Source organism: Ostrea edulis, chromosome 2 (assembly GCF_947568905.1).
Source record: "Ostrea edulis chromosome 2, xbOstEdul1.1, whole genome shotgun sequence".
NCBI lineage: Eukaryota > Metazoa > Mollusca > Bivalvia > Ostreida > Ostreidae > Ostrea > Ostrea edulis.
The window spans coordinates 6,588,668-6,615,809 of NC_079165.1; the positions used below are offsets into that span (position 1 = coordinate 6,588,668).

The 27,142-nt window shown below is 36.7% G+C and overlaps 1 protein-coding gene across 2 annotated transcripts in view; it reads left to right on the top strand.

Moving 5' to 3' along the window:
- The first annotated feature begins 12,867 nt into the window (after nt 1-12,867).
- The window catches only part of LOC125681283 (sodium- and chloride-dependent glycine transporter 1), a 58,558-nt gene continuing 44,283 nt past the window's right edge, over nt 12,868-27,142 (top strand). The window contains exons 1-2 of one of the 2 annotated variants that reach the window (XM_048921307.2): nt 12,868-12,977; nt 13,186-13,279. In XM_048921307.2, the coding sequence (XP_048777264.1) occupies nt 13,229-13,279 (51 nt within the window). In that variant the 5' untranslated portion in view covers nt 12,868-12,977; nt 13,186-13,228. Of the gene's footprint in view, nt 13,280-27,142 lie in introns of both variants that reach the window. The other variant, XM_048921308.2, reaches the window with a different exon arrangement.

The following is a 27,142-nucleotide window of genomic DNA, read 5'->3' on the forward strand; positions in this document are numbered from 1 at the left end:
TTTTAAGGTTGGAAGAAGAGATTTATTAAGCAATTCATCATATGTAGAAACATAATCATTATATATGAAACGAAGGGCCCTTTTCTGTAGTTTTTCCATTTTTGTGGTATTCTTCTCAGAGCAGAAGTGCCAGGTAAGGGGGCAGTAGCTAAAATTTGATAAAATAAAGGTATGGTATATTGTAAGTTTACTTAGACTATTAAGATTGTGTCCTAATCTGTAAAATCCAGGAGCTCCCGGGGGCTTCATCCCCACCCCCCGCCCCCTGCCTCATAAAGTCCCCCCCCCCCGTAACAGCAATTCCTGGATCCGCCCCTGGTATCTACAGATTCCCTACAAAAATATAGAGAAGACATAATAACAGTAAGGGAGAAAATGCAATGGACGGGAATTGGGACCCAGCCGGTCCCCCTGAATCTTCAGTCAGGTGTTCTATCAACTAAGCTTTTTGGCCACCTGTGACCGACCCCGTCTGACCGCCACATTTGTGATTTGGCAACCTGTTGACTGTTTTAAGAAGTCAACGAGAGACATGAGTTTGCTTTACATGTCCCGTAATTATGACTCGCATGATCACCATTGGGGAGTCCAGCTGTAGACTCATTTATTTTTATGTAATGGTGCCGTCCATCTGAGGTAATGTTTTCCAGACTTTTTTTCCATAACGGATGCATGTACAGCGATAAGATTTGGACACCCCCCCCCCCCTCCCCCCCTCAAGAAGCGTATGCGTGAGTTTGCATTTTTCAGCTGGATTGGTGCTCTGTGACCAAGGCTTTAATCAAGATCGTAGCGGCTAACCTAGGGACTAGGTATAGTGGCTGATTTGTGACATTTTATAATCTGGCCTCTTTTCGTCATTTTGAGTCGAAGATTGGCTAATATTTTCATTTTGTCGTCTTTTCGTTATTTCAGGACAAAAAGTTGCTAAATATCGTTTTGTTAAATTGTCTTTTCGCCTCGAAATAACAAAAAGACGATAAAGTGTCAAATGGCACAAATCAACCACCATACCTAGCCCCCAGGCTAAACGCTACGATCTTGAACGCAGTCCTACTTAGGGCTAAAAGTTTTCCGGACTTTTTTCATTACTGATACAGATATTGCCCTGAAATTTATATACAAGCTTCCTAATACAAGTTCAATTTGCATTTCAGCTGGATTGGTTCACCATGACCTACTTTAGGTCTAAAAATAGGTCCAAAAGTTTTCTAGATTGCCGTGAAATGTAATCACAACATTCCTCTCAAAGAAATACATATTCAGTTTGCATTTCTGCTTAATTGGTGCAATGTGACCTATTTTGGTGCTAAAAGTAGGTCAAATAGTTTCCTAGACTTTTTCTCATAAATCTCTCTTTACTCTAAATCGTCTAGCACTTGAAGTGGGCTAATGTCCAAGAACCCTGGGTTGGAGGATCTGAGTGTGGGTCATGCTGTGAATTTGCACAAATCTTCCTGATCGCTTAACACATAAACGGGGTATTTCGAGGCCTTTACTAAAATTTTGAATTTATGAATGGTGTCAGGGTCCCAGGGTATGGCTATATCAATTATAAAGTTAAGAAAATGTTGATTTAAAATTTTGAAAATCTTCTTTACCCATCTAGTACACAAAGCAGGTGCGTAGTTTTAACCTCTTAGGGGTATATAGGGATGGCCATCTCTGTCTGTCCTGTGTCCATCCATTGTCTTTCCATCCTACGTTGTGTCAGGGTCAAGCATTAGGAGATATTGCGCATCTAAAGTATTGCTTATTACCAGATTATATGTTATGACCTTTATCAGGTGTCATTTGGCAAAGCTCAATGTCATACATTACATAAAAAAGGGAAATAAAAGTATTTTTCTGGGTGAAAATATTGTAATGTAGAGATATTCGAGGGTCATACTTGCACAGAGGTCGCTTGTGACCGCGTATATATCCTGAACCAAGGTCATTTGGTTAAAGTAGTTGCTAGGGAAAAAAAGCTTCGAGACAAATTTCTGGGCAAAAACATTGTGATGAGGAGACATTGAAAAGGTCATGCGTGGTTCAGGTTGCTTAGAACCACAAGCTGTTTCATGATATCTCGTCAAGGTCATCTACAAAAAGTTAGAAATATGTTTCAAGACATACTTTTGCGACGAAGATACAGGGGTTGCTAATATGTATTAAGTAATGTATCATGACCCTGAACCAAGGAGGTTTGGTTTAGGTCAAGGTCATTTATATTGATAGGTTTATTTGTACGTTAATTGTTTAACGTCCTACGTATACAAATTTTTGACACATAAGTACCGAAGTTTGCCATATGTATGGTGCTAAAGTTCGTGTAAGGGAGAAAGAGCTAGGTACGTTTGTTATCATAACTAGGCCCTGTAAAATACTTTAAAAAATGAAGAACAATTATCAATACAAATCATTGATATATATGAAGTTGATGATTCCTAGTATTTATATGTACAAACATATCGGCGGATCTAGGTCTCTTGTAATGTTGAGTACTATTGAAACCTATCCGGAATCCGGAAAATGGACGATTTTCTTCACTTTTTCTACCTTTTAGGAGAAAATTCCATGTGGCATGGGACTTCTATTTTTACTTTAAATCGGTTTTATTTCGGGAGACCCTATTTTCGCGTGGATTGCAATGATATATTCATTCACGAGACATAACTTTCGCGAATCATCATTTATTACCTAATTTTTCTATGTGTAAGAATTTTTTCAAGAGAACTAAATTTTCACGAATGACTAGTCTTGCAAAAGTATGCATAAAGAAAGTTCTTTGCGGATAAATGTGATTTACAGTAAGATCCTGTCTGAGAGACCCCGTGCTTCCGCTGTTAGTGTTGGGTGCTTGGTACAGTAAAAAAATAGATAAAAAAAGATACTATGTCAAATATTTCTCAGGGCTGTAGCTTTGTAGTGGTGAAGCAGCAGTTCATGCAAGGTATTCATACAAGGTACAAAGGTTGCTTTTGGTGAAACAATGTGATGTGATTCTGCATCAAGGTCAAGGTCAGTGGTAAAAACTGGTAGCTAAGAACATATCGGTTCTAAGCCACAGCTTTACAATTACGTCATATTTGGCATACAGGTTGCTTGATATGAAACAGTTTACGATGACCTTGAACCATGGCTATGCCCAAGATGTAGATTTACGATAATAAAAAATGCATGTCAAACCAAAGGGTTTTTTAAAAACAAGAATGTCACTTTGAAATCATAGAACTTCGCTACATAAGTAAAGTAGTTTTCACTGCACCATCAACATGCAGCATTAATTTTTAGGATTACTGAACACATCTGATTTCCAAAGACTTTTGTAATGTGATACTAAGCCATTAACTTGGCATAAGGCAAATGGAGGCTTCATGTTCGTATCAAGATTCGTTTTACAATTATCTTATTTCTACAGAGAAACATAGTGCAATTTACAGATGCAAATCAATAAACAGTTTCTAGTCAATTTTTCTCTCAAAATATTTAGTCAGTATGTTATACATACGTATAAATATTAAAAGTTTTATCTTGTAGCAAAATAGACAAACCAGACATCTCGGATCGGAGGATGGTGCGTGGAGTTGATTAACGAGAATAATGACAAAATTCCCAAGAAATAAGAGTGTATACTTTAAACCTATTCATTAATCAAGCGTCAGTACACCACACGATTGTTTAGAAGAAGAAACGATCTAGTCCATCCAAGTTATTCTCACTCTCATTTTCAGTTATTTTTCACGCATGTTTGGTTCAGTATTTGTCCCTTTCTGTGGAAAAAGACCAAACAATGAAAGAAAAAAAGGGTCTAATTCCTGGTACTTTTTAACACGGTTTTGATGTTATTTTCAAACCTTGGCAGACACAGTGTCAGACTGACAAGTGCTTGCTGTCTATAAAATCGGATGGATATGTCCGAGGGTTTGTGTTTGCCCTTCTCTTCACTTTATATTCTGTATGGGGTTGATCACTGTTCGTTATCTTCTCTTGTTCATACCGATGTGTTGTAGATGGTCGGAAATTTTGGCACCATTGAGCGAGAAGATAGATGTGAAAGATTGGTCGTATGACGCAAAGTCATGTTCATAATTAAGTGCTGTGCGAAGGTTCATTAATTAGTGTCATTGAAAATTATAACACTGTACTCCAGACAAACAATAAAAAAAATTGTTTTGGCCCATCCACGTTATGGCGAAATTAAGCGAAATTCTTGTCCGAGTTTAGATAACGAGGAGTTCATCAGCTATAATCGTCTGCTGTACATGCGCCGACCGGCAATGAGTGATACTTCGTGTGCATGGTCTCCAAAATGTATGGTGAATGCTAGGAAGGACGTATACTACGAAGTCATATTGGTTGATTTCCCTTTGAAACATGAATGAAAATATAAATATTAGAATATTTGTATATTGTCTAATCCGAGATTCCTCAGACTCTTACCCCCGCTTTTATATTGTGACTAATCCGAGATTCCTCTGACTCTTACTTGACTTTTATATTCACGGTGACATGTACGGGGAACCTTGCTTGTATACCCTTAGTATCTGCATACATTAAACAATTAATAGTTTGTGTGTGAAGTGAGACAACATCTATACACCCGTCCGAATATGCTGGAAAATTATTCATGAATACTTTAAATAATGAGGGACTCAAGTTATCCCCTTGACGAACGCCTAAAGTAATTGGAACGGAATTTGAGAGAAAATCTCCAGTTTTCACACATGCTTGGCCAACCTTATACATTTCACCTGTGATATTGTACAGCCTGGAGCGCACTTTCATGTAAAGTAATTAAAGCATGCATGAACAAACTGAAAATCAATAAAGCATGCACCTTCACACTGTTGAAGGCTTAATGAAAATCAATAAAGCATGCACAGAGTCTTCCTTCTTTACTGTTGCAGTATTTGTCTGTCAGACATTTATCAGACATATATTCAACACCCTAACTTCTATTTTTTTTTAAATTGCGTTATCATTCATTTTTGATAATTATATTCACCAATGAAATAACAAACTCTCCAATATCACAATTAAATTTCCTTATCTATCAACATTGGATTTCAGTAATTTATTCAATAGTTAAACGCGAACACTGAAATATTGAATAATTGTGTTAGAATATGATTTTGTACAATATCATATAGTTCTAATTTTCTCTTCCGAGACATGTGATTGCTACATGGGGATAATTATATAAATATTCATTACACACTACATATTTATGTTCCCCAAACAAAGTTTGGGAACATATTGTTTTTACTCTGTTTCTTATTATTATTATTATTATTATTATTATTATTCTTTTTCTCCGGTACTTTTTTGTCCGGTAGTGTTCTCAGAAACTGCAAAAGGGATCGATATGAAACTTTCCAGGATGATAGTATAGCGTTTGTAGATGTGCATAGTGATAGTCATTTTGTCTGCACGTGCATGCACGCGCGCGCACGTGCATTGCAATTTTGATACAAAAAATGGAAAATCAGAATATTGAAGGAATCGATATAAAACCTAAATAGGATGATAGTATATCATTTGTACATATGAAATATAATAGTTATTTTGTCAGCACGCGCACGCATGCGCGTGCACGCGCATTACAAAATTTGTACGCTAACTTTGGAATCAGTCTAACTTTTTTGTTGTTCATTGAAATGGCTTGAAATTCATATCATAGGTAGATATTGAGACCCTTAACTGATTTCCATGGTCGAAATTACCAATTTGCACGCGCATGCACGTGCGCTTCATTTTGATTGGATAATACTAAAACGTTTGTAACTCTCTTATTTATGAAGCGAATAAGATGATATTCACAGCATACGTAGACAATATGTGTATCTATATATTGGTGTAACAAAAAAATGCCAACGCACACGCGCATGCGCGTGCAACGTTTTTTAAATGTTCAATTTTTAAAGGACGATAACGTTTTTGTTTTTCATCAAATTCTATTGATATTAATGGTTTAGATGTGTCTTGGTACTGCTTACAAATTGCTGTGGTTAGAATTACTGCTCAGCACGTGCATGCACGTGTGCTGAATTCTGATTGGACGATTTTAAAATCGCTATAACTTCCTTGTATTTGGTGGAAACGTTATGAAATTCACACTGTGGGTATATGATACACATGCCTGTTGAACGACATCAACAAAATTTCGGAATCATACACGCGTGCGCGTGTATGCGCGTGCAACGCTTTCTTTCATTTTTTGGTACTGAAATGACCATATTGAACGTACTACATGTAATTAAAGGCTAAAATAAAATGATTTTTTGCTATAGATTCACAAGGACATCACTTTTTAATTGGGGGAGGTTTGGGGAACATATGTAACGGTCCCCGTTACAATTAGAACTAGTTCTATGTGCAATAGTGTTGGATTTAATTAATTAATTTGATTAATATTTCATCTACAGGAATGCATATCTAATGTTTCAAATCAAAAAGTATTTGAATTACCATTATATTGAAATGTGATTTATGCCCACAGACAGTGCTGTTCAAACAGTTTTACAAATTTGAAAAAAATGCGACAACACTTGAAGGACATTTTGGGGCATTTTGACCACACAGTTAGTGGTTTTGAAAGATCGGTAGTAGAAATAAGGGAAGTAGAAGTAGTCTTAAGTTCAGAACATGTTGTCAAAGGTTAAACAAATAACAGTGAAGACAAAAGAAGACAACAGAAATCCAATAGATATACTATATAAATCTTTCAACAACATGTCTTTATGTACATATGATTATAAGTATATGTCGGGTATTTTGACTTACTTGACTTATATTCTTCTCTCCCTGTGGAGAACAGGGCCGTGAACAATTCCTCTCCACTCTGTCCTTCGCTCTGCTACCCTGCTTGCCTCTGTCCAGGTCTTAAATCCAGTGTCATTTCTTTCTCTCTCTACTGTTCTTCTCCAGGTTTCTTTAGGTTTACCTCCCTTCCGCTTTCCATTTGGAGTCCACGTAAGTGTTCTTCTAGCGTGCTTGATCTTGTCCATTCTCAAAACGTGCCCTATCCACCTCCACCTCCTTTACCTTGCAGTGCTACTAATGGGCTCCAATCCTGCTCTTTCCCTCACTGTCTCGTTTCGTACCTTTCGGGGCCTCCTTGGCGTCTTGTGTAGGAAGGTATTCAGGACTTGCTCATCACCCTTTGTTATTTTCCATGTTTCGCTGTTGTTAAGTAGAACTGAGACCACATCGGAATTGAACAATCTTATCTTCGTTTTCTTTCCAATCTGGGAGTTATTCCAGATGGCTGTCAGTTTGTTGTAGATGGATCTTGCGTGACCTATTCCCCTCCTGGTGTCTTCTGTGGTACCTCCTTTGGTGTTAATGGTGCCTCCTAGGTAGATGAAGTTAGTGACATCCTCTATCTCTTCCCCTGCAGCTGTAATAGCCTGAGTGTTGTTGGTATCAATTCTCATCACTTTAGTCTTTGGGGCGTTGATGTTGAGGCCGGTTGATTTGGCATGCCTGACTAGTTTGTTCGCTTTTGTCTGCATTTGCTCTCTGGAACTTTTAAGCAGTGCAATGTCAGCGACATAGTCAATATCGTGTAGTTTTCATGTCATGTTCCATCGTATGCCTGTTGTGTCACCAGTTGTTGCTTTCTTCATAATCCAGTCAATGACTAGTAAGAACAAGAATCCCGACATGTTGCATCCTTGTTTCACTCCAGATTTGATCTTAAACCACTCTGATATTCCACTTCCAGTGATGACTACACACTTACTGTTAGCACTGAACCAATCTGATGGATTTGTCTGGTATGTTGTAGTGTTTCGTGATCTTCCACAGAGTGTCCCGGTGCACGCCGTTCTTGGCACAATGGTTTTGACTACGGATAACTACGTTTACCTCATCAAGATACAGGGCTTACAGCAGGTTTGACCGATCGACAGGGGATGCTTACTTCTTCTAGGCACCTGATCCCTCCCCTAGAATATCCAGGGGTCTGTGTTTGCCCAACTCTCTATTCTGTATTGCTTATAGGAGTTATGAGATTGATCACTGTTCGTTATCTTCACCTTTCATAGTGCATTTGCCTTCGGTTTATGAGTGCACTATTCTGTCAAAACTATTACTACTATTTTCGCGAAGCGACACCACGAGCACAAGTGAGTCACGTGATTTGCTATTTATTAGCTGGGTTGCGTTCGAGATTGTAGCGGCTAGCCTAGCTGCTAGGCTAGATATCTTGGTCTATTGAACGCGCTGTATGAATTAAACCTTGTTATCCCTATGTAGGTCTATCCTAGATGTTCGTTCAGTATCATAGCACTACCTAGCACTACGTAGCCGCCAGACCCGGAAAAATGATGATTACCTAATAATACCTATAATATTCTGGGAAAATGTCCCACCGTGTTTTCAACTAAATATAGATCTGCTTGGACTCTTCTCTGCAGGACTATTATGCAATTTGAATGTGACACCTGGGATGACCTTGATATAAAAAAAACCCCACAATATTTTCAATTATCGTTTATTTGAGTTCATACCAGGAACTTACAATTTTTATTAGGCATTAAAAGCACATCTTCTTTCCATAACCTTAATTTCTGTTTACTAGATCAGCACCATTTCATGGGGAAAACGTTGTTATCAATTTACCCCAAACCATTTGTATGAAAATTTAGTATTTTGGCCAATAATAAAAAAAACATTCAATCTATTACCCCCACTTTTCTGAGTTCTATGAAAAAGCGAAGATAACGAAGAGTGATCAATCTCATCATAATTCCTATATAGAATATACAAATAGGACAAACACGGACCCCCGGACATACCAGAGGTGGGATCAGGTGCCTTGGAAGAGTAAATATGCCCTGATGACCGGTCACACCCGCCGTGAGCCCTATATATCGTTCTGGTAAACGGAGTAATCCTCAGTCAAAACCAGGATGTAATAAACGGCCTTACACTGACAATAATCCTAGTATATTCTTTCGAACTCTTCAATTCTAAATGATGAATTTTTTCATGAGCATGCTTACACCAAATGCCGCGTTTGGCAATTTGCTACGTTTACACACGAATGGAGAAGATATCCTACAACAATGATAGTCACGTACCCTATGAACCCCGATTTGCCTCGACGGTTGAATTCGTAGGTAATCGTATCTCTTAATCGTGGCAGTGTGACAAAAGCTTAAGAAAGAGTATTTCAAATATCATCCGACAGTAATTTCTCAGAAAATATGGTATGTTGACCTGAACCCTCGACCTTCCGACCTCACAAACAAAATGGGTCATCCACAAGTTTATTAAAACTCTACACTGTACATATTTAGTGTCATGCTAAAGCGCTTGAAACCAGTATCTAATATTCATAAACCATGCATCACTAGATGAGACCTTGTGTCCTTGGACCTTTAAAATGGGGGCTATGAGCCACATCGCTCACCTGAGTTACCTTTAGCCCTGTTGTTGTTCAACTGCTGTGGTTTTTTAAAGATTCAACAACAAAAATCTTTATTCTCAGGAAAATGTTGACCCCATTTTGTGGCATCAACCTAGCACCAAAGAGTCCCGACATAACCGAACTTGGGATCACATAGCATGAGGGTACCTCAATACCAATATCACTAGCTTTACCTTGATGTTCTGGAGAAAGTCAAGGTCAACGATCAAATAATTAAATGAAAGGATTTGCCATAAAATATCTAAATACAAAGTGTAAAAGCATTGCCATTAATAGTTCAGGATACATTCAAAAATTTAGGTTAGACTCTAAGGTCAAGATCAAAAGGTTAGGAACTTTTTTGCCATAAAAAGGCCTTGTTACAAAAAATGCACATATGAAATACGAGAGCCCCATTACTTACCATTCAAATTCAGACAAACAGACAGCCAGGACAAAAATAATAACACCCCCCCCCCAAACTTAAGTCACAGGGGTATAAAAAAACACATTGAATCCACATAACTTAGCCTAAGAACATTTGCATTTGGGTATGATTTAGTGTAGCCCTGCTCCTCTTGACAGGTCTTTGTTTTGATTAATTTCCTGCACATCCCCATTTAAAACTTTAATCAATTGTCGCCCCCACCCAACCCCTGGGACCCCTGAATTTGAACTACCTACAGATACTTCTCAACCAATATGACTAATTATGGTTATGCTGTTGTTGGGATGACGATTTTTTTAAAGATGTCTCCCTATAAATTAAACATTTATCCCCTAATGTGGCCCGAACCTACCCCTAGGGACCATGATTTGAATAAACTAGAATCTGCAGTAGAGATGCTTGGATATCAATATTACTAACGGCCCCGCTGTTCTCGATCTCGAGAAGATGATTATTTCTTTTTCTATATTTTCCCAAGGAAAACTTTCATTCTCTAATATAGTCCCACCCTAATTCCAGGAGCCACAATATGAACAAACCTTAACCTGCACTACCTGGGATGTTTGTATATATGACTCGTATGTAAAACTTTGATCCTCCATCGTGGCCCAACCCTACCTACCCCGGGGACCATGGTTTTAACAAACTTAAATTTACTGAGTGTCAGGAAGTTGTCATGTAAATTACAACTTTTATATTGGATTGTGGTTCTTTAGAAGGAGATTTTTAAAAGATATTCCCTAATATATATATATATATATATATATATATATATATATATATATATACATATATGCATGAAAGGTGAAGATAACGAACGGTGATCAATCTAATAACTCCCATAAGCAATACAAAATAGAGAGTTGGGCAAACACGAACCCCTGGACACACCAGAGGTGGGATCAGGTGACTAGAACTAAACATCCCCTGTCGACCGGTCATATTCGCTGTGAGCCCTATATCTTGGTCAGGTAAACGGAGTTATCCGTAGTCAAAATTGGTGTGCCAAGAACGGCCTACCAATCGATATAAAACACGTCAGACAGCATTTGACCCAATGATAGATTGTATTGGCAAACTAGATCGTTAAAACGTCCATAGAATTTTCGAAATCCTGACTTTAAACGAGACTGTTGCCTGCACCTTGACCCTCTATTATAACCCCACTCTACCCGCTGAGGACCATGATTTGAACAAACTTGAATCTACACAATGTCAGGAATAGCTTCTATTCATGTGAATTTCAACTTTTCTGGACCAGTGGTTCTTCCGAAGATCTTCCCTATATATTTGCATGTAAAATTTTCCCCACCATACCCCAGGGAACCATGGTTTTAACAAAGTTGAATCTACACAATGTCAAAAATTAAGCTTTCATGCAAAGCAAAAAAAGAAAAAAAAAGAAAAAAGAAAAATTAAAAAAATTCTGGCCCCTGGACTTCTCAATATGAGTGAAAATTTCTGTAACTTACACCTAGAATACTGTAAACGTACTTTTCCTGTTTATTCCGCGGGTAGAAAATTGGGCGGATTTCTTAGATTGCCACTTAAGCGGAAAATTTGTGACCACGTACATAGCGTAAATTAATACCGCGCAGAAAAAAGTACTTCTACAGTATTTTAATTTGTTGTATACACTATGTAGTAATCTTAAAGACTTAATCAGTCAACTGGAAAATAAGGCAGGTGAATCAAGAACACGAGGGTGAACATGCAATATGCTAATTTTAAATGAGAAGAGAAGTTGAAGACGTGACAAAGAGTATTGTATCCCAACAGTATTGTTAATGCAAGGAGGGGGCAGGGCAACATACACACACACTCATTAAGCCAAGGCAACAGAAGGCCCGCCAAATATTTACTGAAAGACCTGTGTGAAAGAGCAAAGTCCTGTCCTTGTTACGGTGCGTGACTCTGAAACACAGTACTTCAGTGGCGGATCTAGGTGTAGAGGGGATGACGTACGGGGTTTGCTACCCCTGTTTGGTTGAATTTTTACTTGAATTGTTAAAGAAATGTAATTGTTTACCAATTTGAAGGGTCTTCAATCCCCTACCATAAGCAGAAAAAAAAAGGACACATTGAGTCGCACTCCCCCGATCTCCCCTTTGAATTTTTTTCTGGATCCTCCACTGGTACCTTGAATATTTAATGGTCTACATTTATCATCAACTTTGGCGGAAAACCAACCAACTACACTGTACCAGCCAATTTCACCAACCACCATCTCCACCAGAAGGGCATGATGAGGCGTCGTATTTAGAAAGATATTAACTACATTACTATGTAGCCAACCACTAGAATTTCAGAGAACACTATAAACAGGTCAAGTTTAGTATGGGAATGTAATTGTCAATGACCCGAGTGATATCATCATGTCCATAAAAGGTCAAGTACAGCGTAAGTAATAAACATCCTAAATTTACTTCCATTTATGGGCCTGAACGTAGAGAAAAAAACACACCAAAAAAAAACAAGAACTAATATCAATTTAAAATGTGTTTTCCTATATGGGCAATTTTGCGAGATAGCTCGTTTGGGTGAAAAGATCTATAAAATAATTGTTTATCATAATCTATGAAGAAAACCATACATTTTCTGAGCAAGGGGAGATAACCCTTAAAAATTGTCTGCAATGAATCTCTCCTCTCTCCTCCCCCCCCCCCCCCCCCCCCCCTCTCTCTCTCTCTCACCCCCCCCCCCCTCTCCTGACATTTAAATCACGTTTCATCTGAAATTATGAACTAGATCAATATATTTCTCAATCTGTTACATGTATAAGACATTGTTTGTAAACGTTAATTATCAAATTATGTACGAATAAATATTGTTTAACCTAAATGGTGTTTTGATAAATTCAAAATATCACAATGCATTAACTTGCTACCTCAATATTCAGCAATAAGACTGTAATTTATAATACACGAACACGGTGCTGATTTATTGGCCAATATAAATCGCAATGGTCAGCTTGTTATTGATCGTTGGTTATATGGATGTGAAACGCTCTCAAATTTTCATACTCAAAAGGATAACACGTGCGTTTGCTTTTCGTTGCAAAGCAGTTTTATTCCGGTTCAAACCAGTTCCTTTCTGGGCAGAATAGTACGGCTTCTTTGTTTGGCAAAAGTGAGCATAATAAAATTTCGTAGATTTATCCATTTTAAACAAATTTGAATTGATATCGTAGAGATTTTTCATCTGGAATACATTTTATATATATATATAAAAAAAAATCACAGTATGTGCAGGAAATATTTTTGACCAGACCTGTTCTTTTTCAAAAATACTCGCGCACAACAAGCATCGATTTTTCATTATTTTTGTTCGTGTACAGGGAAGAACACGTGCATTATCCCGCTCCTCAGAACAAGGAAACGATGAGTAATACCGACAACAAAAGTGAATTGGAATATTTCAAGGAAAAAGAGGTTTGTAAATTTACATATTTCTTTACTACGGTGTGATTTCTTTTTCTTTTCTTTTATTAAAAAGAATATATTATCGATTGACACCCAAGAAGTACAAGCCAAAGCTGTACCCTTTGACCTTCACCCTTAACGAATGCATTAATGCATTAATCGTAGTAAATCCACAATGAATTTTGTTCGTGAATTTAATTACTCATCAGGAAAGATATAGGTCACTAATATTTATGATATCTGTTACTCTTCTCTATGAGGGACAAATGGTGTGTTAATTAGGAGATGACAACTGGCGCCGTAACAATCACTTATTTTAATTTTAGAGCTCTGCTAAACTGTCTTCGAAGGAAAGTCGCTGAAATAATGGCTGAATCTTCACTTTGTACTTCTAGTGAAATTAAAATAATTTATGTTTAAAACAAGGCGTGATTCATTAAGTTGAAAATGTTCTTTTTATCCGGAGATAAACTGATAAACTCGTACTGATGAAATTATCCACTAAAGGATAGGGTGTCCATGTTGGTTAAATGTAGCCAAAAAAAAAAAACCCAAAAAACTTTGACTATTCAAAATTTGCTAACTAAAAATTAAAATAAAAAAATGTGCAAAAGTCCCCAATATAGGACTCAACCCACTGTAACAATTGAATTGAGATAAGATTCTTTGTCATTAAAAAGACGGATGTGAAACACAGAGCCCCCCAGACCCTTTGTCTGGGCCTGGTAAATTGGGAGTGTAGGGTATTGGGTGTCCTTATCTGCTTTGCACTGAAGCACCGGAATTCAGGTGGTGTTTAATTCCTATTGTACTGATTCATCTGACCATCCATGGTGGATTTGAAATGGGGATATTTAGATTAACTATAATATAATTGATTTAATTGCTTTTGGAAGATTTATTTTTGTGATTGCTCAAAAACAAAAGTTTGGATTGTAACCACCATTTAAGCGGCATTTACATTTGATTCAAAAGGAATAAATGTGTAGATTGTTAGTAATATTGGTTTATAAACAATAGATGGATCGCCCAGATAATCTGTATAATTGGTATTTAAGGAATAAATGTGGAGCTTGTTTGTTTTATGGGGGTGTATATAAGCAATGGAAGTGCAGGGTAATTTGTATAAAGCAAAGTCCATTCTGCAGAAATTACTAGTTCAGCTTCCTTTGTTTTCATATCCCCATTGGTAACAAACAACAAAGTTTAGAATCATTTATGCTAAAAATATTTTAACATGTTTTGTCTTGAAGCTAATATATTTTAACATTTTTTGTCTTAAAGCTGTATATTTTAACATATTTTGTAATATTTATATAGATTTTTATGTTAAGTTGATAGATCAGTACTTTTATTGAGTAAAATACATTGATATTACTGACTAAAGAAGGGTATATTTACATTTACTCTTTAATCCTGTGATGAAATGCATTAGAGAATGTTGAAGGATATTAGCTTATAAATACAAAGACCAATTCACTATAAATATGTTAGGCATATGAACACAGCTGTCAAGGATGTAGTGTACATCTAGATTTAGCATCTTGTCCCACAGGAATCAGTGATTTTGTAAAAATAATAGTAGGGGTCTATACCATACCACCTCCTAATAAAATTATTATTACCTCTTATTAGGGGGTGGTATGGTATTATAGATCCCCAACAATATTCCAGACAAAATTACCAGTTCCTGTGCTCGGCCGCACGTACGTGTGCAGAACAAAAACAAAGCTTAGTTGTCCATTCCAGTCTCGGACAATACTAGCTGCAATAATGTAGCCCTATCCAATTTTTTTTTTATTCTGACGTTTTCGGGATAGGGCTACAATTCCATAGGATCTCCGTAATGGTGCAAAATAATTTTATGAATAACCGATAATGAACTCTGTGTATTAGTCCCAAATGTTGTTTACACCAAAAGGAGTACCAACTTTGTGCTCAGGCATGTCTAATAAAGGTGTTTTTCATTAAATATAATGTACAGCGCAAAATTCTTCATCTGCTCCGCCATGCTTGTTATCGCGAGATCTCGTAGGTGGATCTAATGAAAAGCCTAAACATTGACAATCAGCGCGAAAATGTAGTTACTCGAGCCACTTCGACAAAGAAAGGAAAATCATATTGTTGCAGAAAGAATTTACACTCTGCTGTTCGGTGTTTAACTTGATATTAAATTCAAACCTTTTCAATACCGACGAAATGGCTTTCGCCTCCATACTTGTCCATTGATGTAAATACTACCTTATATGGCATATGCAAATGACTTGACAACCGGAAGTTGAAACTTCAGTACATCAAACATGGCGCACAAATATGAATCGAGAAATTGGAATTTATCAAAATTGTTGAAAACGGTAGAATAGAGCCTCACAAATCTAAAGTTGCAGGTTGTAAATTTATATATTGACTAAGAAACATAGAATATCATTTTATTTACGTAAAGAAAGTCAGGAAATGTTTAGAATGAGCGCAAATGTTGCGGGAGTGAATCACTCCCGCATTTGCACCATTACGGAGATCCTAAGGAGTTGTAGCCCTCTCCCCCCCCCCCCCCCCCCCCCCAAAAAAAATCAGAGAGGGCTACATTATTGCAGCTAGGACAATACAAGCGCAGCACCTCATTCGATGCCAGAGAAGTTAATATCACCTCTAATGTGGTTAATATCACCACACAAACGCAAGAAATTCATCCAAGTGTGGGATTTTTTAACAATTCTTCTTTCAGTAATTGTACTTTCAATTTCTCAAAGTGACAACATGGCCAACTAGTACCTTAATTGTGACTAAGCTGTTTACAATTAGATAGATTTGAAAAGATATGAACAGATTAAACCCAGTAGAGATTGTGCAACTTTGTTAATAAGCTGATATTTATGATAGTTAATTGAAAATCAATTAAAGAATTGGACTATTAAATTTTTTCAGCAGTGTGCACTCTTTTCTTTTACGTTATGACATCACATTTTGCTTTCCATGGCAGTTCTGTTAATCGCTGCTTACCCAAAGAAATTTACATGGGAGATTTAAGATCTATAAATGAAAAATTTAAATGTACACATTAAAAAAGGTTTCAGAAATGTAAATATAAGCAATGAATTATTATTTTTTGAAAGATGTATGTATAGTCATATAACTGAAATGGTGTGGGCAAACAAATTTTCATAACGCGCTAACGTGCATTTGTATGCACACACCGTTGCAACAATGAGACTACATCTTTCAAAAAATAATCATTCATTGCTTAAATAATACCAGTGGCTCTCATAAAAATTTTCTTGGAGCTGAAGTAGCTCAAATACCTTCAGTATCACCAGAGGCTATTTACACAAATCTGGTAAAAAGACCCCATCACCAGTTGAAAACCGACTATTATTTTCCTAAAATTTAAGGAGAAATACTACACCAGAGAAATTTGATATGTACAAAAAAGTGGAGGATACTTACAATGTTTTGAATGGAAAACTTTCAAATTTACTTTATTTAGCCAAAAATTGCAGTTTTAGTAGAAATTAATTGGCAAAAAATTTAAAACCCCTGCTGGTCTTTAACCTGCGATCTACAGTTCAGCAGTCGATGTGCTAACCTACTGAGCTACTCACTTAGGCAATGGTTAAATATTTTCATTCATGTTTTAAAAGGAAGTCAGCCATTATGACGATGTAGAGTACGTCCTTAAGTGAAAAATTTCCAAATACCATCATTAACCTTACGATTTTTTATGCATGGGCAAGGAAAGGATTGACTCTACTGCGATTGAAATACCGCTAACCAGGCAGGTGTTCTAAAGACTGTGATACCTGAAACTGTAATCTGAGATTTGAAGGCATATATAGTTACTTTACATACTTAATGTACATGGGAAGAGAAATAACTCTTGTAAATGCATAATTTATCTCCCTTTAAGGGAGCTCTTCATATTGTACGAAATGTAAGTCATATATAGTGTTCGAATGTTGAATAAAGGCATGGTCTAACAATGGTAGCAGACCGTGGTTGAAAGAAATTATTAGAAGTGCAAACTTGGTGAAATAAATTAATGTAATAATGTCAATTAACATATGTAGTAGGGTGTAGTTTTAAATCGCCATTCCCCTTATGACCCTAAAGTGAGAACTAATATGAATTGTACAAGCAAGAATTGTTAGCATGGAAAGAGGTCATGGAGTTGGACAAGAAACGGAATTGCTACTATACTCCAAAAAAGAGGTCATGGAGTTAGACAAGAAACGGAATTGTTACTATACTCCAAGTTAGAGCCTCGGTTAAGTAGACGTCCTGTATATACTTCAGTGGCACCAAGTCCGAAGTATCTCACCATGAACCTTTAGCATGCCTGAGTAGATGGAGTTGCTTCTATGTTTGTCTCTTTCTGAAAATAATGTCATGAGTCCTGACCTAGATTTCTTGAAAGAAACTTAAGTCAAAACTTGGATTAAAGTCTGAGATTTTACACAAATTTTGACTGCTCAATTAAAAGAAGACTCAAATATAAGTTTGATGGTTTTTTGAGAAATCCAAGTCTGACTATGAGAAAAAGTGTTTGATCAGCTGAATTGGAGGATGTTGAGGAAGTCATTGACACTGGTCTGAATACCTTGATTGAATATTTGGACAAACATTTAGCCAAAAATGACTGTAGCAGATGGATTAGAGAAATTTCAAGACATTTAAAGGTCTGATGGACAGTCTATTAATGATTTGATGTCAAATACAGGAAATTCGAAAAATACTAAGTTGCCTGTGAAATTTTAACCTTCAAGTTATTCAGAAGATCACTGATAAGCAAAGAAGAAAGAATGATTGTCCTAACTGGAATGGAATTTTAGAAAAAAGAAACTCTTTATGAAGAAGTTAATTAAGAAATCCCTGAAAAAATTCAAAAGTGAAACTTGTGGAAATGCACCCACTACATCAATATCCATTAAACTTGCACCGGCATTCCTGGCAGAGAATGAGGAAGCACTGATGGCAGCTGGATATGCGGGAATGTCAATGATGGGTAAGAAATTTAACAGGGGAAGTGGAAGAAGAGTAGAGGTTCAAATCGTCAGCAAGGTGGCAATTACGTACAGGTAATTCAGGCATTAAAAAGAGTGTGAATCCATCAGGACCAGATGGAAGTACATGCAAATCTTGTGGGTCATTCAGACATGTGATGGCAGTGTGTCCTCACAGTTGGGAAAACACGGCAAAAGTAAACACGTGTTCAACTGAAGAAAAGACTTTATGCTGTTTACAGGAAACCAACTAGAGGAAATAAGACACTTTGGGATCAATGGATTCCAAGAATTGTGCAATTCTAGAGAGTACCAGCAGCAGTACAGCGTGTGAAGTACATGGATCAACATGTACATCAATTCGCTTGATAAACTAGACAAGAATAGAATTAAGAAAACGGAGAGCAGGAGAAGTTTGGAGGAGGAACTCTTCTTAAATCTGATGGAGAATATACAATTTTAGCTGGTATAGCTTGGGAAAATGTAATGATATAAAGTACTGACGTTGTTGATTCAGACATTCCATTACTGTTGTCAAGAACAGCTATAAAACTACAGGCATGAAGCTGAACTTAGATAATGATCTGCGCCTGTCAACTCCATGGGATCCAACTCTTCAACTCTTCGGATCAAGTTACTGTAGTAATGATAACCCCTTATGCATTTTAAATTCACATTTATAAGAAAATAAATGTAATCAAAATTATCAAGAACACAGACATACCATGAAATTATGTTTTGTGTACGCAGTTTCGTTTTGTGACGCGGTCCACATTTTCCACAAATAACGTTGCGTTGTTGCATTGTGACGGCATCAGTTTCAGAGGATACTAATACGGAACCAGAAAACCACAGTGTGGTGATCCGGAAAACCGGATCACACGCTGTGAAATCCACAGTATCAAAGAACGAAACATTGATGGGTATATAATAAAAAGCAATATTACACTAAAATACAATGATGACAGCATTCAGTACAAGATGGGTAACTTGAGAAAGGCAACAATCTTTGGCAGGGCAGGCACAAGCTAAGGGAGATAACAAAAATGGGTATAATTAAGATATTGAACGCAAAGAAGAAAAACGCCTAGACCTAAGTTACGGCTCCCTTGGAAAAGAATCAACCGAAATGATGAAAGTGTGTATTCTGCAACATATGAAAATACAAGTTGTGAGAACAGCCCTAACAAAACAAAATGAACTAGAAAAACTCTAAACCTCTGACTTGTACCCTGAAGATGAAGGACAGAATAAATTATCAACAAGATGGGTCATCAGGCTTAAAATAAAAATTGATTTGTTTGATGTACTCCGACCGACCCGTGAAATTTGCCCCGACCCGATCAATTTTTCCGCACTTGGAAATTTTAATTTTTTTTTATTTGCTCCCTGGAAAGTAAACATTCTTCGAATTAGTATGAAACTTGATGCTATTTTTTTTTTTATTTGGACTAATTGTTTTACAGAATTCTTGTTATCAAACGTCCTTAGGGCTTCTTTCGGTTCTACTTTCACTTTGATAATGACCATTTGTTAATCCGGGGACTTTTCAAACACTTTTCTATGTGAACGATCATATATACCGCATCACAGCTCCAAATTACCACATTATCTACCAACAAGATAGAACAAGGAGCTACGAACTCCCCCGTCGAGGCCTGATCGTATTTATGTACAAAAGTTTGAAAGTCATGTTATTTAAATAAAATATCACGTGGGATAGCGCACCAAAATTATGGCGGACCACAAGTCGGCGTTTATGTTGATGGTCTATATTTCTGAAAAGGCACGCATATTATTTTGATATGGGATTATTTAAATATTATGATGATTTAATAGGTGAACGGCACTTTTACTTTGCTCTTAAACTGAGACACACGAATGGAACACGATCGTCGCAACAATTTGAATGATGCGGGGGAGTCGGCATTAAAATCATATTGGGTAATATTAAAACTTATTGTAAATTGCTGTCATCATGCAGTTCACTTGGATATTCATGGATCACATTAATTAAAGTGTTCAAGTGGTTGTTATTATGAATGTCGGAATCGACCGGTGGTAATAAAAAGGGGTGTTTAATAATTTACATATTTATTAACAACTGTAGAGGTCCTCATCCGTGACGAATGCAAAACATCCTGAGTAAATTTCAGGAGACATTGGAAGATTTACGTGTATTATATACAATGTGCACAAAATGATTGTTCTAAACTCTATTCTGTCTGGCAGCGTTATGTGTTTAATGAAAACATAAGAAAATTTGTAAATCTGATTTTCAAAACAAAAAAAAGTATACATAAAAAAATACCGACCTACCTACCCGACTTGAAAAATGTGGGTCGGAGTACATCAAACAAAAATATTTTTAATGATGGCCTCACTTCAAAAGAAGGACAAGTAAGAGCAAGATTTGTAGCAGTGAATTTGAGGAAGAATTTTGTATCTCCTTAGAGACACCAGTTGGAAAAGGTGATCTCAAGATATTATTTTTACCATAACAACAAGCAAATCATGGGATGTCAAAATCACAGACATAAAGTCAGCGTTTTTGCAAGGAAAAATACTTGACAGAGGTGTTTATCTTCAACAACCAAAAGAAAGCATCACACCTGTTGGGATGATCTGGAAATTGAAACACTGCTTATATAGACTAAAAGATGGTTCGAGACAGTTAAGTGTCAGAAAAGAACTTGATAAACTTAGTTTTTGAGCAATGCAGACCCAGCTCTATATTCTGTTGTAGAAATAACAGAAAGCTTCATGGAATTTTCTGCTCTCATGTTGATGATTTTCTCCATGCTGGGGATGAAGTTTTCGAGAGCGAGATCTTTAAGTTTCGAGAGAGATTTTCTGCAGGAAAAGTAGCTGAATGCCAATTTCAGTACATTGGCTTCTATGTTTATGTCAAGCAAGATCAAGAGGGGATATTATTGGATCACACCAATTACATGGAAAAATTACAAAGTGTAGAGATTGACACTCGGAGAGAAGAAAACTCAGCTGAATGGTGAAGAACAGACAGCATACAGACAGATCATAGGGCAGATCAATTGGGCAGTGCAGAGATCAAGACCAGACCTTGCATTTGAAATGATAGACATGAGCACTAAGCTGAGAACTGGAACCATAGCAGATTTAACCAGAGCAGCAAAAACCATTAACAGGCTTAAAGACTTAAAAGTGGTTTGAGATTCCCAGCATCTAAGACCTCACCTCATTGAGGATTATGACATTTACTGATGCATACCTAGGAAATCTTACCGAAGGAGTTAGGAAGTACCCGAGAAATCATAATCTGGATTATGGACAAACAAGGAAAATTCTGTCCCCTTTTGTGGCAGGCTAAAAAGATACGGAGAGTGGTCCACTCCACTCTAGCAGTAGACACGTTTAGCTAACAGGAAGGAATAGAGGCAAGTTTTTACTGTCGACACATGTTGGAGGAAATGTTTAGGACTCCTCAGCAAATCCATCAATATTAATTTTTTTGTGGACAATGAAAGTGTCATAGTTTCTGTGCATTCTGCTATTAAAACTTGTGGAAGACAAAGACATTTGAAATTGATATTGTAGCTTTTGACAGAATCAGTCATGCAAGGGGAAGTGCAGAAAATTCAGTGGTATTCTGGGGGGGGGGGGCAGTTAGCAAAACTGCCTGACAAATGGTTTGTGTATCTTGAAGATGCTGCAAAGAGGACTGATGCTTCCAGTCCTTGTATTTTAAAGTGACAATGTTACTATTAATTTTAAAACTAGACAAAATTTAATTAATTCTGAACTTTTCTATTTTGGTTAGCTTCAAATAAGCCTTAAAAAGGGAAAGTATGGTTAATGTTAGTTTACATGTACTTGTATGTAACATGGAAAGAGAAGTAACTCTTGTAAATGCGCAATTTATCTCCCCTTAAGGGAACTCTTCATACTGCAAGTGAAGTGGAGTGTTTGGATGCCGAATTAACAGTCTTTGGTCTCTGTAAGCAAAAACTTGAACCTTGGCCATAAGTCTTGAATGGCTGGTGATTGAAATTTCATGTTTCACATATGTATTCCTTTTTATTTGACCTTGTGACTTTGACCTTGGAGTTTGACCTACGTTTAAAAAAACCTTTTAATCTTCTTCAGAACTTTTGAATGGTTGATATTGGACCTTTCACATTTCACATGCATATTCCTTGTGACAAGACCTTTTGGGTACTAGAATTACTTTGCTGCCTTATGGAGGTGTCAGTGTTTCACAAACGCAGTCATCTTGTTTTCAAGAGTTTCCCACCCTGCAAATCTCAGTTCTCACCCAGACTCTTGTAACAGTATATTTGCTATTTTGTTGGGTGTCAATTTGTAGACGATTGTAAAGTGTTGACTGGAGTGGAAACCTCGGGACCTTTCCCTAATTACTTTATATTGGGTAATTTTGATGCACTGGAAATGTGTGATTTTTTGGTGGATGAAGATTTGCCAAAATTAAAAGCTCCAAAATGTCATATATAATAGTACACTTCTGAAATGAAATTGCGTCAAATTGGCAATTAAAACAAAGTGCTAATTAAGATTTCAAATTACTTCTTGTAGAAAAACCTGCTAAAATATTCCAATCACCAAAATTACCCAATATTCAGTATTTGGATGTTCCACTCGCTATTAGCTACATATAATGTACATGGCTTATGTATACCATGTCCCCATGACAGCAATCTAATTAAAACTAGATGTTAGATCCGCTCGCGTACTCGCATAATTAGATTGCCATGACAGGGGCAAGTTTTCTTGATTTCTATTTCTAAACTTGAGTGTGAAGGAATATATGGAAAGGTATTTTTTGTTATCTCGTAGACAGATATAATTTGTGTCACCATCATTTTCCCAATTTGCCACGTATTTTTCAACATGAAATTCCCAATTGATGGGGTAAAAGCCACTGTAGGGTTTGGAAAAATACCTCTTGTCCATCAGTCCGAGACTAGTAAAAAACATGTACTAGTAAACTCTTATGGCACTATCCAGATATCAATCTTGAGTATAGCAAATTTGTCTTGGTCTCTAAAATGTTTGAACCTATGGTGAAATACCTGCATAGTTAAGCGTTTGCGTTTATTACAATGACATGCTGATCAACCTTCCAAAAGTAGAGGTTCATAAAAGGAATTACACTGGCCTCTACGAGGTTATTGTCTGATGATGTTTGAAACTAAATAGTTTATAGCAGTGAATTCTTTGAATTGATATCATTGGATAAAAATCATTAAATGAATTTGTCATTTTGTATGAAGATAGATATCATAGACGTACTATTGAAATACTTTTCGGACTAGTGAAGAACAATAGGCACAAGCCCGTACAGACTAGTGCTTGAAAACCCTGCTTGACTACTCTAAATGGTCAATGAACCCCCTGAATATTTAGTAATTACAGTAACCTCCAGTTTTGTTTGACTTGGGACTGAAACGATACACCCCCTTCACGATACAATACATATTGTAATACTTTAATATTCCACGATTCAATATACTTTCAATACGATACAATTTACTGATTAAGCCAAAAATAACTTGGAAGAAAAATTTAATTACCATGATTCAAAATCTTAATTTTAAAAGCAAAATGTTTCCAAACTGCCAAACGATAAAATGCATGTTGGCTCTGTAGTTTAAACTGATAAAGTTCATTATTATTTTCGTCAAACTCAAGGTAAACAACAGTCTGAAAGTTATTTTGTCCCTCATGCAAGTAAAAATAATAAGTACAGGCCGAACCTGATGTATTTTACTGAACCCGCTTGTAATAAGCGTATCAAACCGAAAATCGTGGCAGTGAATCGAACATTTATAGTCGGGCGTTTATATTAAACAGTATCGATATTTCGGTGAATTGTTGCAGCCCTCGTTTGACTCACCCTGGCAATGCACCAGGTTTTACTGATTTGCTCATTTCTACAATTTAAGATGACCTCAGCATATTTGAAATGGACTGTTCCTCAGTTTTGCTGATTTGCTCATTTCTACCTTGGCATATTTCAAATGCTCCTCACCAATTATGCTCCTCTATTTTGATATGACCTTATAAGCAGAATTTCTAGGTTATGAACACTAACTGCTTTGACCATGAGCGCCATACCAAGATCTAGGATTAGTGACATTTTACCTGCTGCTGGAGACGTCCCTATACAAGTTATTGAATGGGCTGTAAATTAACAAATCACATTGATCTCACTGGTAGACACTGTAGATGTACATTTCAATTATTTTACGATGTAAGTTATTTAATAGAGACTTTAAAACTTTAAACAGTTGAAACTAACTAAGGGAACAGTAGATTTGGAGTAACTTTGTCGCTTGCTTAGGTAAATAAACTTTTAAGTGCATTATAAATATCTATCTATTCACTCAAGATCACATGGACGTGTAGAATCTCACTGCAGGACTGTGAACCTTCAATTGCTAAAAAAAAACTGTGTGACACTCATCTAGAATATATAGGTGGGTGGACAGGGTAATAAGGAAGCAGAGACAAGGGGAGGGGGCTGGGGGAGGTGAGAGAGGAAAGAATTAGAAGGGAGGAGGGGAAAGGGGATACCCCTGTCCCTATCCAGTATATTGGTTATGTGCAGCTTTAATAGTTATCATCCAGGGTCGTCTTAAGGATTTTTTAAGGTAAGTCTGGGACTAATACTTTAAGAGCAGCTGAAGTCCCCACGAAATGAAATGTATTTTTCATCAACCCTTATTCAGAAAGAACACAAGCTGATGCACATCTCTGTTTACTTTATTCATTGACTGTTAATTCTGTGTAACCCAGCCAATACATGTACATATGTAGCGGTCAGACGGGTTCGATAGCTGGTGGCCAGGTATCTCAGTTAGTAGAGCACATATGACTAGAGATTTAAGGGGCCTGAGTTCAAATTCTGGTCTGGTTCATTGTATTTTCTCCCTTCCTGTTACATTTGGTGCCATAGACCAGCCCCTGGGACTGACAGGTGAAAATGCTTGCCAGGGTATAAAGATCCTATGTGTGAAGACATTTAAGGAGGGGGGAATGTGGTTATGAAACAGGTTCAATCGTGCCAGATAGCCCAGTTGGCAGAGCACCTGACTGGAGATTTAGGGGGTCCGGGTTCGAATCTCAATCTGGCCTGTTGCATTTTTCCCCGTTTTGTTACACATAATTTGATCAATTTGAACATACGAATTGTCCACTCAGTATGAAACAAGTGACCACATCTAGAGACCATTCTGAAAGAATATGATGCAAGCTTCCCTGACTCTCTTGGTGTTTCAACAAACCAACCTGCTTTTCATTATATAAAATTTTAGTGTAATGAGCCACCTTAGTCACCGTTGTAAGTGAATGAGCAGGGGGTGTACATGTACAGCTTTATACCCTTATATACAGGTAATGACTAACACTAAACAATTTCTCAGTCTGATGATACATCATTATGATTGTGAACTTGGGTTCATTTGCGTCTGAAATCACCTAAAAGGGTAATCTGTGTCTGAAATCACCTTAACGGGTAAACTGTGTCTGAAATCGCCTAAAAGGGCACAACATACAGATATTTTTCAAAAATTATCTCATTTAGACTTTTGCATTTTGAATTTGTCAAGGAAGAAGGAACCTGTAATCAATTAACTTGAAACTTCCTACTTGTGTAATCCTGTTAGCCAAGAATGAAAAGTAAACATACAAGCAAAGGCACCAAGGTATCTTTTTAAATCATGTTTCTAATGTGAAGATAGATATTATTATCCAGTTATTTATCAGTAGAGTAGTCACCATTTTTTGGTTGTTCCTTATTGATCTTCTGAACGTTTTGACATGTCAGTAATTTTTGTTTCGTGGCACTGCACATGAATTTTGCATGTCAGTAATTTATATGTTTCGTGGCACTGCACGTGAATTTGGCATGTCAGTAATTTATATGTTTCGTGGCACTGCACGTGAATTTGGCATGCCAGTAATTTATATGTTTCGTGGCACTGCACGTGAATTTGGCATGTCAGTAATTTATATGTTTCGTGGCACTGCACGTGAATTTGGCATGTTAGTAATTTATATGTTTCGTGGCACTGCACATGAATTTGGCATGTCAGTAATTTATATGTTCCGTGGCACTGCACATGAATTTGGCATGTCAGTAATTTATATGTTTCGTGACACTGCACGTGAATTTGGCATTGTTGCTATGAATGCCCTGTATCGAAATTATCGTAACCTACGACATTGTGGTTCAAAGTAAATAAATTAATTGGCTTGGGATAAAAAGCTGAGTGGTGGAGTGGAGTAAAATTTTTATTCAATAGTCACAGATTGAATTTAGGGGTATTTATATAGCTTTGAAAGTGATGGCAACTAATTTTTACTCAAAATCTCTCAATGGCAATTAAGAGTATACATGTATATATTAATGACTAATAAAAACATTTATTTTGTATAAAAACATGAGGAACCTAATGTTAGATAATCGCTTTTTAGTGTAAAGAAATATTTAAGGAAGAATTATTGTCCTGCAAGACAATGATTATTTAATCACCAAAATCACATATTCATGTGCCTGTTTTGAGGCTAAAAAGAATTTGAAATAATGGAATACTGGTGTTATTACTGAAATCTATGAATTTGAGCAATTTTCATTAAATTAAATTTTTTATGACAAAATTACAGATATTGTCCCTTTAAGGAAAAAATATTCATTTGGAATCAAGCCAATACTAGTCTAAATAGCTAGATGTATGAACTAAATTAATAGTCATATGTAATGAGATTCAAATTAATGACCAACGAGGTCAGGATGGCCAATGTCCAAGACGGGCATCAAAATTACCAATGTATCATATATAGTGTAACAGGAAGGGAGAAAATGCAACGGACCAGA